Genomic DNA, 14,628 nt, shown 5'->3' on the forward strand with positions numbered 1-14,628 from the left:
ATTCATATAAGAAAATTTTTATTATCAAGAATTTTATGAAATTATATATTATTATTAAATTATATGTAATAATTATTATTTTAAATTATACAAATTCATAAACTATAATCATATTAGTTATAATAATTTTAAATTTTATTAAATCATATATTTAATTAAATCATATTTAATATTAATTATTTGAAATTTTCTTTTATAGTATCATATATTATGATTTGAGTAAATTCATAGAAGAATTTTATTTATTAAGAATTTTATTAAATTATATATTTTAATTATAATATATTTAATAATAATTATGTTAATTTATATTTTACAGTATCATATATTATGATTTGAGTAAATTCATATTAAATTATATATTTTAATTATAATATATTTAATAATAATTATGTTTAAATATGATTAAATTATTTATTATTGATATTAATCTTATTAAAATTTAAATAACAATAACAATAATAATTTACCAAAACAAATTTATGCTAATTATTAAGAATTTTATTAAATTATATATTTTAATTAAAATATATTTAATAATAATTATGTTTAAATATGATTAAATTATTTATTATTGATAATAATAATCTTATTAAAATTTAAATAACAATAACAATAATCATTTACCAAAACAAATTTCTGCTAAGGGTATTCTAGTCATTTTAGTTTTTTCATTATGCTATTACACCTCTATTACACTCAACCAAACACAGGATTACTATTACGCCTCTATTCCATTACATTCAACCAAACAGTTGATTTGCTATTACACAGCTTTTCCATTACACCTCTATTCCATTACACCTCTAATCCAATACACCTCTAATCCAATACAACGAACCAAACGTGCTGCAAATCTTTTAAGTGTAAATTATATCGGTAGTCATTTAAATATTAATAATATTTTTATCACTCAATTATAAAAATTATAAAATAGTCATTCGATTATTAGTATTTTTTTGTCACTTAAGTATTCAATTTTGTATTTTTTAATTACACAGCGGCTAAAGGTGACAGATTTTAAAATTGGCATAATAACAACTTTATTCCTCATTATTTATAAATTATGTCAATTTAGTCTATGATTCTAAAAAAAAAATTAAATTTAGTTTTTTTTTTTCAGTTTGTTTTTTCTTATGACATTAAGGGTTAATTTTTTTAATCATTATTTTTGTATATTTTTAATTAAATTTAGCTGATAATATTTTTTAATTTTTTAGATGAAAGGATAAAAAAAAACTCAGCTTATGCATTGGCCTCTGTTTTTTTTTCTTCATTACCCCTTTTATTATTATTTAAAGAAAATGTAATTGTTGGAAAATTGGACAGCTCTTAACCCCTAAAATCATCAAAGTCTTCAACTGTTGAACTGTCAATTATACACCTCATGCATAGAAATCTTAACAAGTATAAAATACCCAATAGTCTCCTTAATTAATTAATCACATGATAATTACATATAAAAAACCATATAATCAATTGCTCAAAATCAATTAAATCATCATTTGCTCAAAATGTTATCCAAAAACAAACAAAATATCATATTAAAAATCTAACATCTGATCTGAAAATCAGGGATTTTGTGTTGAAAACATAGGGAAGAAGAGTAAAACATACACAAAACTAGATAAAAAAGAAAAAAGGAAATTTTTTTTGGTTCAATAGTCGTAATCCATCTTCAAAGAAACCTTCTTTAGATCTTTATTTTAAATAACTATACTTCTCCTCACTTTGTCTTTTTTTTCTTATTGTCAAAATTTACTCCTTTCTGTGAAGTTGGGTTTTTTTCCCCTACTATTTGCTGGTTTTTGTATTTGGAGCTTTGAAGAACAGGGTAAAGCAGAGATGGCCATATCTGGAACTGGGAATCTTCATAGAGCTTTGTCAGGTTCATTTTCTTTTCTGGGTATTGATAGTTTTCTGCAAAGGTCATGTTTTTTTTTGCATGTTCTTTGAATCTGCTATAGGGCTTTTAGATTTTACAATTAAAGTGATTATTTGAAAGTTTAGTATTTGATACTGAACTTAAGTGCTTGTTTATGCTGAAAAGATGGTGAAATTAATTCAAATTTACATATTTTTGTTTCTTTCAAATTGATCCTTTTTTGTTTATGATTAGGAGTTTATAAAGGTTGCATTTTCTTTCTATGTTTGAACTTTGCTGCTGTTGATTCTGAATCTAGTATTGGTTTAGGGTTTGTTCTGCATAAATTTCAATGGAATTTAGGATAAAGAGTAGCTGAACATTGTTGGAATTCATATTTAGGCCAAATACTTTAACAAATATAGGAAACCAACCGCGCAGGGTACAGATGCTCGAGGTCAGCTATGGTGTGGAGTTTGGTGGGATTACTTCTTCTGCTCCAATTGTACTCACTTGCTAGCCGGAGAAATGTAGTGAGAGGAGATATCCAATTGCATGTGAGTCGTCATCCGTTAGTCCGGGAACTTGAACAAGTGGAGGAGGAGAATATTCAAGTTCCACCTCCTAAGAAGAAAAAATCTCCGCATGCTGCTAAACGGAGACGCAAGCGATCAGCCAATCTGATTGATGAATTTCTCGATGAGAATTCCCAGATTCGGCATGTATTCTTTCCGGATATGAAAAGTGCCGTAGATCCAGTAAAGGGTGTGGAAAATGGTAGCCATCACTACTATCCCGGGAAAATTTGGTTGGATACCGAAGGAAATCCTATTCAAGCTCATGGAGGTGGTATGCTATATGATGAAAGGTCCAATACATACTATTGGTATGGAGAGTACAAAGATGGACCCACGTACCGTGCTCATAAAAGGGGTGCAGCTCGAGTAAGTTTATTATTTTGAAGACGTAATCAAAGTTTATTATCTTGTTTTCTTACTAAAGAATATGTTGCTTGCATTCATAGAGCGAAAGCAAAACATGATGTAAGATTTGTTTAGTGACGAAATGTTTTTTGAGGATTTTAGTGATTACTATTGAGGACTAAGGAACTACCTAAATGTTTATTGAGGATTTTGCATTCATAGGTATATTGGTCTTGGTTGTGACTCGTACAAATTCTGTTTTAGAAGTACTAAACTCCGAGGAACCGCCTAAATGCAAGTAATATGTAACTCGTTTTTAGCTCCTATTTCAGCCTTTAGTTCTAAGAAGTTTTCCTTATTGTAATCAGGTTGACGTTATAGGAGTCGGTTGCTATTCTTCCAAGGATTTATGGACATGGAAAAACCAAGGTATCGTGTTAGCTGCAGAACAAACAAATGAGACCCACGATCTCCACAAATCCAATGTGTTGGAGCGGCCAAAAGTTGTTTTCAACGCGAAAACAGGGAAGTATGTAATGTGGATGCATATTGATGATGCGAATTACACTAAAGCTTCTGTCGGCATTGCTATCAGTGATTACCCAACAGGTCCTTTTGAGTATCTCCGTAGCCAAAGGCCCCATGGATTCGACAGCCGGGACATGACCATCTTCAAGGACGACGATGGTGTAGTGTATCTAATTTATTCATCTCAAGACAATAGTGAACTTCACATTGGACCACTAACCGATGATTATCTAGATGTGCAACCTGATATGCGAAGGATCCTGATTGGACAACACCGAGAAGCCCCAGCTCTTTTTAAGTACCAAGGAACATATTACATGGTCACGTCGGGTTGTACCGGATGGGCACCAAACGAAGCATTAGCACATGCAGCTGAGTCAATCATGGGTCCATGGGAAACAATGGGAAACCCATGCATCGGTGGAAACAAAATGTTCCGGCTAGCAACTTTTTTCGCACAAAGTACATTCGTAGTTCCTTTACCAGGCATTCCAGGTTCATATATCTTCATGGCAGATCGGTGGAATCCAGCTGAATTACGGAACTCAAGGTATGTATGGTTACCTTTAATAGTCGGTGGCCCTCCTGACCGTCCTCTTGAGTACAATTTCGGATTCCCACCATGGCCAAGGGTGTCAATATATTGGCATAAGAAGTGGAGACTTCCCCCTAGTTGGAAGGTATCGAAATGATCTGCTCGTTTTTCTTTCTATTCTAGCGTATATGTACATTAAAGCTCTTCTCCTATTCTTCCACCGATTCACATCGTTGTCTCGTGATTTTTTCGATGCTGTTTTTGAGCATACACACCTCAATATTTCAGTGTACATGGCTTGACACATTCATACATACATATTTATATATCTGGTGTATGTTTTTTTGCCCCAAAAGAAGGGGTAAAGGCCCCATTTTGCTTGTGCCACAAGTTTTGCCAACTCATGCTACTTTGGGGGACATGGAAATCGCTTGTGAAATAAATTTCTAAGTGTCTCCCTTACTAAACAAGGGAAATTGGTGTTGAAACAAATAACCCAAAAAGGGGACAAAAGAAAAAAGTGAAAAAGTGTGGGTGTTGTTGAGAATGATTTAGGACCATAATTTACAGTGACAAGTTGACAAGGTTGTCCTATACGATAATAATGAAAGAAAAAAGTTAAGGTCCCCCATTACCCCAAAGCTTGTGGCCTTTTCTCTCACATACAAATGTCCCAATATCTTAATTAAACTGTAATTAAAACCAAAAGAAAACATTTCTCTACATACACCTTATACTACAAAGATGTTAAATTTGACCAAATTAAATATGTCTTTATCTCACAATTTACTCTTCCAAATATACTCATTTCTCATTTTAATATTTAATTTTTGTCTCATTTTAGTGATTATATTATCATTTTATTAGTTTTTGGTTCAAAATATTAACTATATAAAAAAATAAAAAAATAAATTAAAAAGATTCAAAATTTATTTTATAATGTATCATTTATATAAAATAAAAATAATTCAAAAAATTTTAAAAAATATATTCTGTCAATGATTAATATCAACAAATGTCGGACAATTTTTGATTAATAGTTTCACGTCATTGGTAACATGAGAAAAGTCAGACATATGGTAACATTTTCATTAGTTTGATGCGGTACCTATTTTTTTAATTTGAGTACCAAAATAATTTAAGTATCAAAATAGAAAAATGAGTGTAATTGTGAAGCTAAATAGTAATATAAACCAATTCATATTTATAGACAAACCTTAGCTAGGGTTATACATAAGGATTTTGGGGGATAAATAGAAATTTTGGAACATAATTCAAGAAGGGAAATTGTTTGGGACATTTTGTTTTGCATAATTCCTAAGTTTGGCATTTAGTTTGTTGGAATGTACACTTAGACAACTCCCTGGAAATGTTCCCTAATTCCCCCCACAAATCTAATTAAAGCATTATCATTATTATAATGATTATTCTAATATAGTAAACTTCAACTAATTATGGTCAAAGTGATCTATCTTAGGGGCTCATCCTTTGCCATCCACAATTCGATTTAAATTAACTTAATAAAATTTTCATTTTATTGTTTTGGGGTATACAACAAAATGTATTTATATTTTACTTTCCATTACCAAATTAAAGTAAAACTTGAACTCATGTGATGGCTTGATGATCAATGATGTTCATTGTCCCAGTTATGACTTGGGTTCAAGTCGTGTTAGTCGCGTTTATTGTTTGAGTTTTGATTGTAATTCACCAAAAAAATTAAAACTAATGTAAGAAGCAGTGGGTTGGAACGTGTTTATCTTCCAATTTAGGGATTGTGGAAGGATTATAAGTAGTTCTAGTTATCGTATCAAAAATGATATTTTTAAGGGCTTAATACATTATTTGGTACTTGAGTTAGACACTTTTTTTAGTATGATACTTTTTTTTTCCAATGTTACTTATATTTGAAAAAGTTATACATTTTGGTATCGGAAGGTGATAGCGCTAACTTTTTTGTGTATAATTCGAGTTTTAAGGTTAATTTGAAAAAAAAAATCACTGCCTTTAATTATTGTATTTAACAAATAAAACACATAAATAAACAATTTTATAATTAACACTAAATTTGTTCTATTAACAAGATCATGAAAAATTCAAACCTAATTTAACTTTCATCCAATCAACACTAAAAATCGAATAAAATACTAAAAAATTAACATCGTTACCAATAAAAAATGGGTAAACTACAAAAATGGGCACTAAACTATTATCTCCCTTCTATTTTGGACACTGAACTATTAATTTTGTCGATCTAGTCACTAAACTTTTCGAAATCAAATATTTTGGTCACTCAAAATTGATATAGCCCTTTTTTATTGTCTAATAACAAATTTAGCCCTCAATGTTTACAAAATTTGTCATTTTAGTTCGAATTCTAAAAAAATTCTCATATTTATAATTAAACAATCCATTTCCCATAATTTTATCTTCCATTTTGAAGCTGAAGATGACAATTTGAGTTCACTTTCTTTTTTCTATTTGGAGTATTGAATTTTGTTGTTTGGTAGTGTTTTTTTATTATTATAAGCTAGTTGGTTGATTGTTGCAGCCTATACCAAAGATTTGTAATCAACTCTACTTCATCAATTGTAACGTTTTAAACATCATTACTATATGGTGTTCTTTTAATTTATTTTTTCCTTTTTTCTTGTGTTGGGTTGGTAAATAGTGTGTATAAAAATAATTTATGCCAAAGACGATGTTCGAAATTTTATGTTAGAGTAAGATAACATTATAAAATTTGAAACCTAAAAGCTAAAATTTTTAGGTTAAGAAGTTTAAATTATTAATTTTTGTAAAGGACCAAAAATTAACTTATTAAAATTTTTAGAATTGAATCTAAATTGAAAAAAATTATTAATTTTGAGGGCTAAATTTATTGAATTTTTTAGAATTCAAACTAAAATAATTTTTTTTGTAAACATGGAGGGTTAAATTTGTTGAATATTTTATATTTAGGATTCAATTGATATAATATGTAAACATTAGAGCGCTAAATTTTTTATTAGACCAATAAAAAAAACCAAGTCGACTTTAAATTATCAGAATATTTAATTTTTAAAAGTTTAGTGACTAAATAATAATAATAATAATTCAGTGACCAAAATAAAACGAATGCAATAATTTAATAACCATTTTTATAATTTACCCTAGAGAAAATACATGAAGATTTTCATCCAAAAATCTAAAATTGGTAATGTGGCTTTGTTTCCCTCATCTCAATTAGAAAATTCTACATAATTATAATCAGAAATATTTAGCATTTTATGTTTATTGAATTTTAGTTTTGAAGAAAAAAAAAGAGAATTTAGGGTTAATGAGTGTATCATATTTAAAAAAGATATTTTCATTTATAAGAAATATAAATAATAGTAATATACAGATGCGATACATAATATATATAATGAATAAAACACTACAAATTATTGCGTAAATACTACGGTTGCAAAAAAGAATAAAGCCCAATGGAGGAGAAAGATATTGCCAATAACTGCTAATAACTACTAACCTTGATCAACTGTCAATAATTGCATCCTAGCTCACTGATCTGACAACAAACTACGATCAACCAATTAACTATTGCAAAAGACCCCTAAGAGTCCATTCCGCATAAATGATGCATGAAAAGTTAAGTTTCAAATGGTTTATATATTTTCCTCATTTTAGAGTCCAAATAGATTTAGTAGCGTGCTTATTTTAATAAGCCTCATTCATACATTTAAAACTAAAACTAACATAACTTTTAGAGAAAATAGAGTGAACTAAAACTAGAATCATTATAGTTTTTAAATAACCTCTATTATTTTTATAGTAAATAAAGTGGACCATTATTTATTTCTTCTCGATAAATCTAAACAACTGTAAAATGATTGAAAATGAGATTAAAAATAAAGAGACTTAAACCTATAATTTTTTTAATATATATATAATAACTTAAGTTAAACTCTTATATAATATAAAAAGGGCCAATTAACAACCAAATATTAAAGAAATTTAATTGAATAATCTCTTTGTGAACATATGATTAGTGTCTTCTAACTTAAACTTAGGCTGGCCCTCCAATCAAATATATATATTGAGTCCCAATATACAGTAGCTAGGTGGTCATTTGTCAATGACATAAAGCAAATTCAAAGCTTAATTAATTAAAGCTTAATGAACAAACATATATGGACCGACTCAAACCCACACACACACGTAGAGTAGTTGCATAAAATGATAATAATAATATTATTATTATTAATATTATCAACTCTAAAAGCAAAAGGAAGTAAGGGGAAAAATGATAATCAGAAAAAAGTAGTACACAAAAGATAGAAAGAAAAAATAATTTAAGATGATAATTAAAAAAGAAAAAATAAAAGTGTGGGTCTTATCAAAAGATTAAGATGTGAACCATCTTAAAAGAAGCTACCCCCACTATACATATTTAATTTTATTTTAGTGTTCGATAATCATATTAAATTTTAATTAAATTTAAAAATATATTAAGTTGAACTCTGAACAAAAATTGAGATCAAAACTCATTCAACGTTATTTTCTTTATGTATAAATCTTGAACTCAATACAAACTCATTATCATTTAACCCGATAAAACTTTGGGTTTTTATTTTTAAAATTTTTTCTTCTTAACTTTCTTTTTCCTTTTTATGTGTGGGCCAAAAAGCAACACTTGTTAACGTTACCACACCACCATGAATGCACTTTTTTAGGTTATGGTGGGGGCTAATTATTTGTGGAAAAACCAAAGCTTTCCCTTTCTAAGAATTAAAAAGTAAAAAGAAAATATTGATTTCATTTGTGTTTATAATTAAAATATATATATATATTCTTCGGAAGTTTTAAAGTTATTGCGATTTTATCTATTGAAAGAATTTTTATCGCTATTTATGATGAATTATAATGTTTCCGTATTGAATTAGAGTGGCCCTTTATATCTAGATTATTTTACTAAACAAATAAAGAGATAAAATAAATCTAAAATTAGTTCAATTAATCCTATACAAAATATCCCCTAATTGGAACCCAAATCCCCTAACCAATGGCCGTCCTAAGACTCTAAACTAGATAAAGACCTATTTCTATTTATATTTATATTGAGATGGATAATTTATAAATTTAAACTTTTTTTTAATTATCAAAATAATTAAAATTTCATAAGCTGATATCACCCTTTTATACCAAATACCAAACCCATTTTAAATTTGGACCTATTTGCAAACAATTATTTATAAAATTAAAGATTACTTAGCAAATGCTAATTATTTAATTAGTCCAACACCAACCTTATGTTTTAGGCTAAGAAAATTGTTCATTTTTGTCTTCAATTTGTGCAGGCCAAATATGGGGTCAAATTAAGTTGGTGGTATTGATTAAATTTTTAACTTTTGATGGGGAATGAGTCGAAAAATTTATATAAATTCAATTGATATTGTTGTTATAAATTTTTTTTGAAAATTTTTATTTAATGCAAAATCAAAAAAAATTCTATATAATAATAAAAATAATCACAAAAATAACAATATTTAATTATAATTAGTGAAAATTAATTTTTAATTACTCCCAATCCTATTGAAAATCAAAAGCAAATTCTTGGCACTCCCCAATACCATATTATAAAGAAAAAATACGCCAATCCACATTACACGTACGAGAAAAAACCATAACACACGTGTGAACCACTCCCCTTGCCATGCAACAAAAAGGAAAAGAAAAGAAAAACGCCATCTGCCACCGGTCGCCGTCGTCAAGGCCGCCATGCACTGGCCCAAACCACCACCTGATCTTTCCACGACAAGAATATTCCGGCGTCAGGGCATTGTGTCATCGACCAACCATCTTTATACCTTCTCAACAAGGCGCGTACATCATCACAGACTTCATCACTCAAACCCACAGGACTGAACCCACTTGCATGGAACCGCCTTGACCAACGCGCGGCTGGTTCACGCCGCTCTATCGACTCTGCCGGCGAACAAGCCACTAAGTCAACGATGGCCCGGCCGGCGGCTCGTTCAAGCATCAACTTTTCGTTGCTTGTTCTATTGAAACTTTCATCTAACGCTTCAAAATAAACCCTGAACCATCTTAAACATTCGTGGAAACCTTTAATGAAATCGACCCCATCGACACCGATATCGAGATCGGCTTCTTCTTCTACGACGGTGATTACCCTCGGTTGTAATCGCCGGAAACTCGATATAACGATGTCCCGACGAGTATCCATGATCGAATGTAATGTGCCAACACAGTTGATGGCTAAAGCTTCATCGTCTTTAACATCAAGGTTTGATAAATCTAAGTCATATAAATCACCGGTATGGTGTACAACATTGAATTTAAAAGGAACTCCCATTAATCTAGCGAATTTTTCCATCCTTTTACCTATTTCTTTCATCACTTTTTGGACGGCGGCTCCACCGCCGGATGTTGAAACGCCGCCGTTTTTGTTGGTGACGATAGTTGTAAGCCTTAAACTCGGCGTATCGTCACTACGGGTAGCTAGGGCTTCGAGTAAAGTAGGCCATTGAGTGCAATATGTATTGCTTATATCAATTATATGTAATTTACTTTCACCTTCAAAAGCTTCCATGATTGCACCATTACAAGCAACATGACCAAAAGTAGTCCATGGACTTACCTCTTGAAATTTCAATACCATCTTCCTCGTTGATTCAAACGAACATGTTTTCTCCGATACCGATGATAAAGTCCGGTAACAACGCTCACCGGAATCCGTCATACGACTGAACAAAGCTTGAAGAAAATAAGAACTCAGCTTTTGATCAATATCACCGTAAGGTGAACCAAGTTCATTCAACATCCACATCAACTGTTGAACACGTCCACTGTTCCGATCAGCAATAGCCGTCGCCGTTTCCAACAACACATCGGTTGCCCACTTGCCGGAGAAATCAAAGTTGTTCAAATCACGAGCTGGAGATGAAAAAGAAAAAGCAGCAGTTGAATAATCAGAAGATTCAAAAGCATGAGTAGTGGTGGGGGTGGAAGTGTTAGTGGGAGTCGTAACGGCTGCTACTCCTCCACTACCACCACCTCCGCCGCCGCCGACGGAGGGAGAATGGGTATGGGGTTGATTTTGTTGCTGGTAAGGATAATAAGGGTAATAATTCCTAGAAGAAGACGAAGAAAAGTCTTCTTCATCCATGAAAACGTTGAAGCATTCTTCGTTATCTTCTTCTTCTTGATGATGATGATGGTAACGATGGTTTTGTTTTGAAGATCGAGAACTGCTTGATGTTCTACTAGAATTCAAAGATTGATCAGATGATTGAAGACTTACTAACCTAAACAAAGTATCCATCAAAAAAACATGAAAAACAAGACCCACATCAATGAAAATTTTAAGACTTTGGATTTAAGGTTGTCGGGGCAAGGGAACAGCTATAACAGTGATGAGAGTTTATGTTTTTTTTTTTTGTTCTAACAGTATATACTAGATTGAAGAAGGGGGGGGGATCTTAAAACTATATGATTTTGCTAATTGGGTTTTAAAATAAAAATAAAAATAAATAGAATTAAGAAAAAGAAAGTAAAGAGGGCTGGGGGAATCTATATCGTGACAGTCAAAATTATGCTTTTCTTTTTGTATAATCGATGGAGGTGGCCGGTTAGTGGTGATGCCTTCTTTTTCTAGCTTAGCTTATTTCTTTTAGGGCATGCTTTTGTTTTTTTTTTAATTCCATGGAGGAATTGACTCATAGGGGCTTTATTAGTATTTTTTGGGTTTTATTTTTTTTATTACTATTTTTAATTTTTTATCGAATCATTCTGTTGAATAAAATATCAGTTTTAATAAAAAATTTAATCGACTTTTAAGCTAACTATTTAGAATTAAAAAAATCGACAATTGAACTAATTTTTAAATTTTTTAAAAATATAATTTTGATGGAAAAGTGGAGAAAATAAATAAATATCATGAGATGGATTAGTTGGATAACCTTATTTTTTAATATAATAATCACTTATATAATAAATTATGATATAACTATCCTTTTAATTTAATATAATTTTTTTATTTTATAATATTATTAATAAGTTCAAATTATTACCATGGTTTATCAATTTAGTCCTATTAACAAAAAGAAAACAATCAAATTATGTCAAATTATACTAAAATGGATTAAATTATAAATTTCAACATAATAGAGGGGCTAAAACTAGAATTAAACCCTAAGTTTTCATAATGTATATTTTAAGATAGAGAGAGAAATGGGTATAGATTGAAGTGAGTGTAGGCGTGCGAAATGGGGGGGTTAAGAAAGAGAGTAAAAGAGGGTAAAAGCTGCCGGCGTGCATGGGCAGCACCAAAACCCACCACCACCATTATCATCATCATCATCAATCCAATACAATACAATACCCCCATTCTCTATTCACATTCTTTGCCTCCTAATCCCTTACAAAACCCTGCCAATTTTTATACTTTTTTTTACCCTATTTCTATACTAATTTATTATATTACACTATATCCCATACTCTCCCAATTTGTCATTATAATAATACTATTATATACTATATTCCATTGCAAAACGCTACTACCCTTTCCCAGGGGCATATGCATTGCACCCTTGCTTTCCTTTTTCCTTTCTTTTATCATCCAATAGTACATAGAACTTATTGGTTCGAGATCTTCCGGTGTTTGATAGTTATATTGAGTTTTGATAAAATTTCAAGTAAGGTTAAATTAGACCCTTTAAACAGGGGAATAAAGCTTTTCCAGCAACATTGTTTTCTTTATTCACAAGATTCGAACTTAAAAACTTATTCACAAGACTTTCTATAACAATTCAAGTTTGATTTATAACTGATTTTTTTATGTTATAATTTTATTCTCTATAACAACAACAACAATCATAAAGTATGAAATATACTCTTTATTAAAATAGATCTCTATAATAACCCATTGTCTTAAATTTTAGTAAAATTAATTTTATTCTTAAGTGATATAAAAACAATAAATTTTAATTAAAATATTTTTTCAATAAAATATTTAAATTTTATATAAAAATATACTAATTATATTTTTACTAAATGATAATAATCTCTAATAAATAAAATTATTTTTTATAAATTTTATCAAAAATATAATCTAAATCTCAAATGTTGTTATAGGTAGTTCGAATGTTATTATAAATATATAACATCTTCCCCTCTATAACATCCAAAATTTTAACGGTTAAATGAAGCTGTTATAGAAAAGATTAACCGTACCTTCCAATATTATCTAGCATAATTTTCTCCATCCACATAAATCAAACCCGAAATCATAATTTAAAATATTAATCTTTCACTATCACTGTCCCCCAAAATCTTGCAAATCAAAATATCAAAACTCTTCCCCCTAATGATTTCACCACCTTTAAAACACACACATACACATATATTCATGCATATATCTATATAACCTTGAACTAAGGGTTGGGAAAAGAGAGATTTATGGTGTGTAAATATATTGTTTGTGTATTGGAAGGTTCCCAATTTTTGTCCTTTATCTTTGGGGGGGGGGGGGTCAAGGCAAAATAGTAGTAGGTGAAAGGGTATGAGAAGAGAGATTTAGGGTTTAGGGTTAGGGGTAGGGGTAGGGGTAGGGGTAGGAGTGTTTATTATGTTGTTTTATTTGTTCCTCCAATGTGAAGGGGTGGCTGAGGCTATGCATTTATTTTGCTGTGGAGATATTCTCATGTGTTGTTCTTTCTTTGTCGTCCTCGATTTTGTTCAACAATCATTAGGGGGAAATTGCTGGCTTTCGACCCTTTGTCCCTAGTCAAGATGAGTGCTTGCAGACAACTACTGATTTCAACCTATTTTTCTTATACCTTCCATTTCACCATATGTATACTCAGTAGTACTTATGGGGTTCTGATTTTGATTTTGTATATAGTGAAAAAAACAAAGAAATAAAATAAAGTAGTGTTGGAACTCAATTCCCGAGAACCAAAGTAAATTTTCTCCTGTTCAAAATGTTCCAAGTTGCCAACCCCATTGCCCAAACCTATCTAGCTAACTTAATTAGGATTTAATATAATTAGTTAAATAGTTTAACTATTACTTTTAAAAAAAACATTTAATGCATATTTTTTAATATATCAAATTTTCTGTGATACAATGATAGTGCAAATGAATTAGATGATAATATATTATAAAAAAAATTAAAGTTCAATCAATTTAACTTCATTTTTAAAGATGCAACGTTATTTAATTTATTGGTAATATATAAAATTATACGTTATTAATATATTAAATATTAAATTTTATTATGACTAACATTTTCACATATATCTTATAAAGTTCTGAGTTGATGTCACGAGTTAATCATATATCAATTCAATTGAGAAAAGATAAAAATATTCTTAAATATGGAGCAGCTGTAAAACTTGTGGCCAACAGCTATCCTCTTTATCAGTCTACAGAATGTGGAAGATTAATTATTGGGTTCGCTCTGGTACATAACTTGAGAAATCAATAAAAAAATACATTCACTTTTCAAAATAAATTGTATTACTTTGAGGGTACTTTTATTATTTTATATTTTATATATAAAAAAATATTTATAATAAAATTTGAACTTATGCTTCATTAATTTGACATTCATACTTTATCATTCAATTAAAGCTTCATCTATTACTTAAATAAACTCTTTTTACAAATATATTTATTACATAAGTTTATTTTTCACCTATAATATGAATGTCTCATAATCTAATATATATATAAATAATAAAAGACTAAAATATAATAATATAATATAAAGA

The 14,628-nt window shown here is 29.6% G+C and overlaps 2 protein-coding genes across 2 annotated transcripts; one reads left to right on the forward strand and one right to left on the reverse strand.

Annotated features, from left to right (window-relative positions):
* The first annotated feature begins 1,323 nt into the window (after window positions 1-1,323).
* Window positions 1,324-4,240, forward strand: LOC107922443 (uncharacterized). The gene is made up of 3 exons (XM_016852484.2): window positions 1,324-1,888; window positions 2,306-2,808; window positions 3,156-4,240. Exons 1-3 carry the CDS (start codon window positions 1,846-1,848, stop codon window positions 4,005-4,007), a joined length of 1,398 nt encoding a protein of 465 aa, XP_016707973.1. The 5' UTR covers window positions 1,324-1,845; the 3' UTR covers window positions 4,008-4,240.
* Window positions 4,241-9,357: 5,117 nt separating this feature from the next.
* Window positions 9,358-11,448, reverse strand: LOC107922418 (protein SHORT-ROOT). Its single transcript, XM_016852451.2, has one exon. It carries the CDS (start codon window positions 11,175-11,177, stop codon window positions 9,600-9,602), a length of 1,578 nt encoding a protein of 525 aa, XP_016707940.2. The 5' UTR covers window positions 11,178-11,448; the 3' UTR covers window positions 9,358-9,599.
* Between the last annotated feature and the right edge of the window lie 3,180 nt (window positions 11,449-14,628).

Source organism: Gossypium hirsutum, chromosome A02, assembly GCF_007990345.1.
Source record: "Gossypium hirsutum isolate 1008001.06 chromosome A02, Gossypium_hirsutum_v2.1, whole genome shotgun sequence".
In the NCBI taxonomy this organism is placed as follows: Eukaryota; Viridiplantae; Streptophyta; class Magnoliopsida; order Malvales; family Malvaceae; genus Gossypium; species Gossypium hirsutum.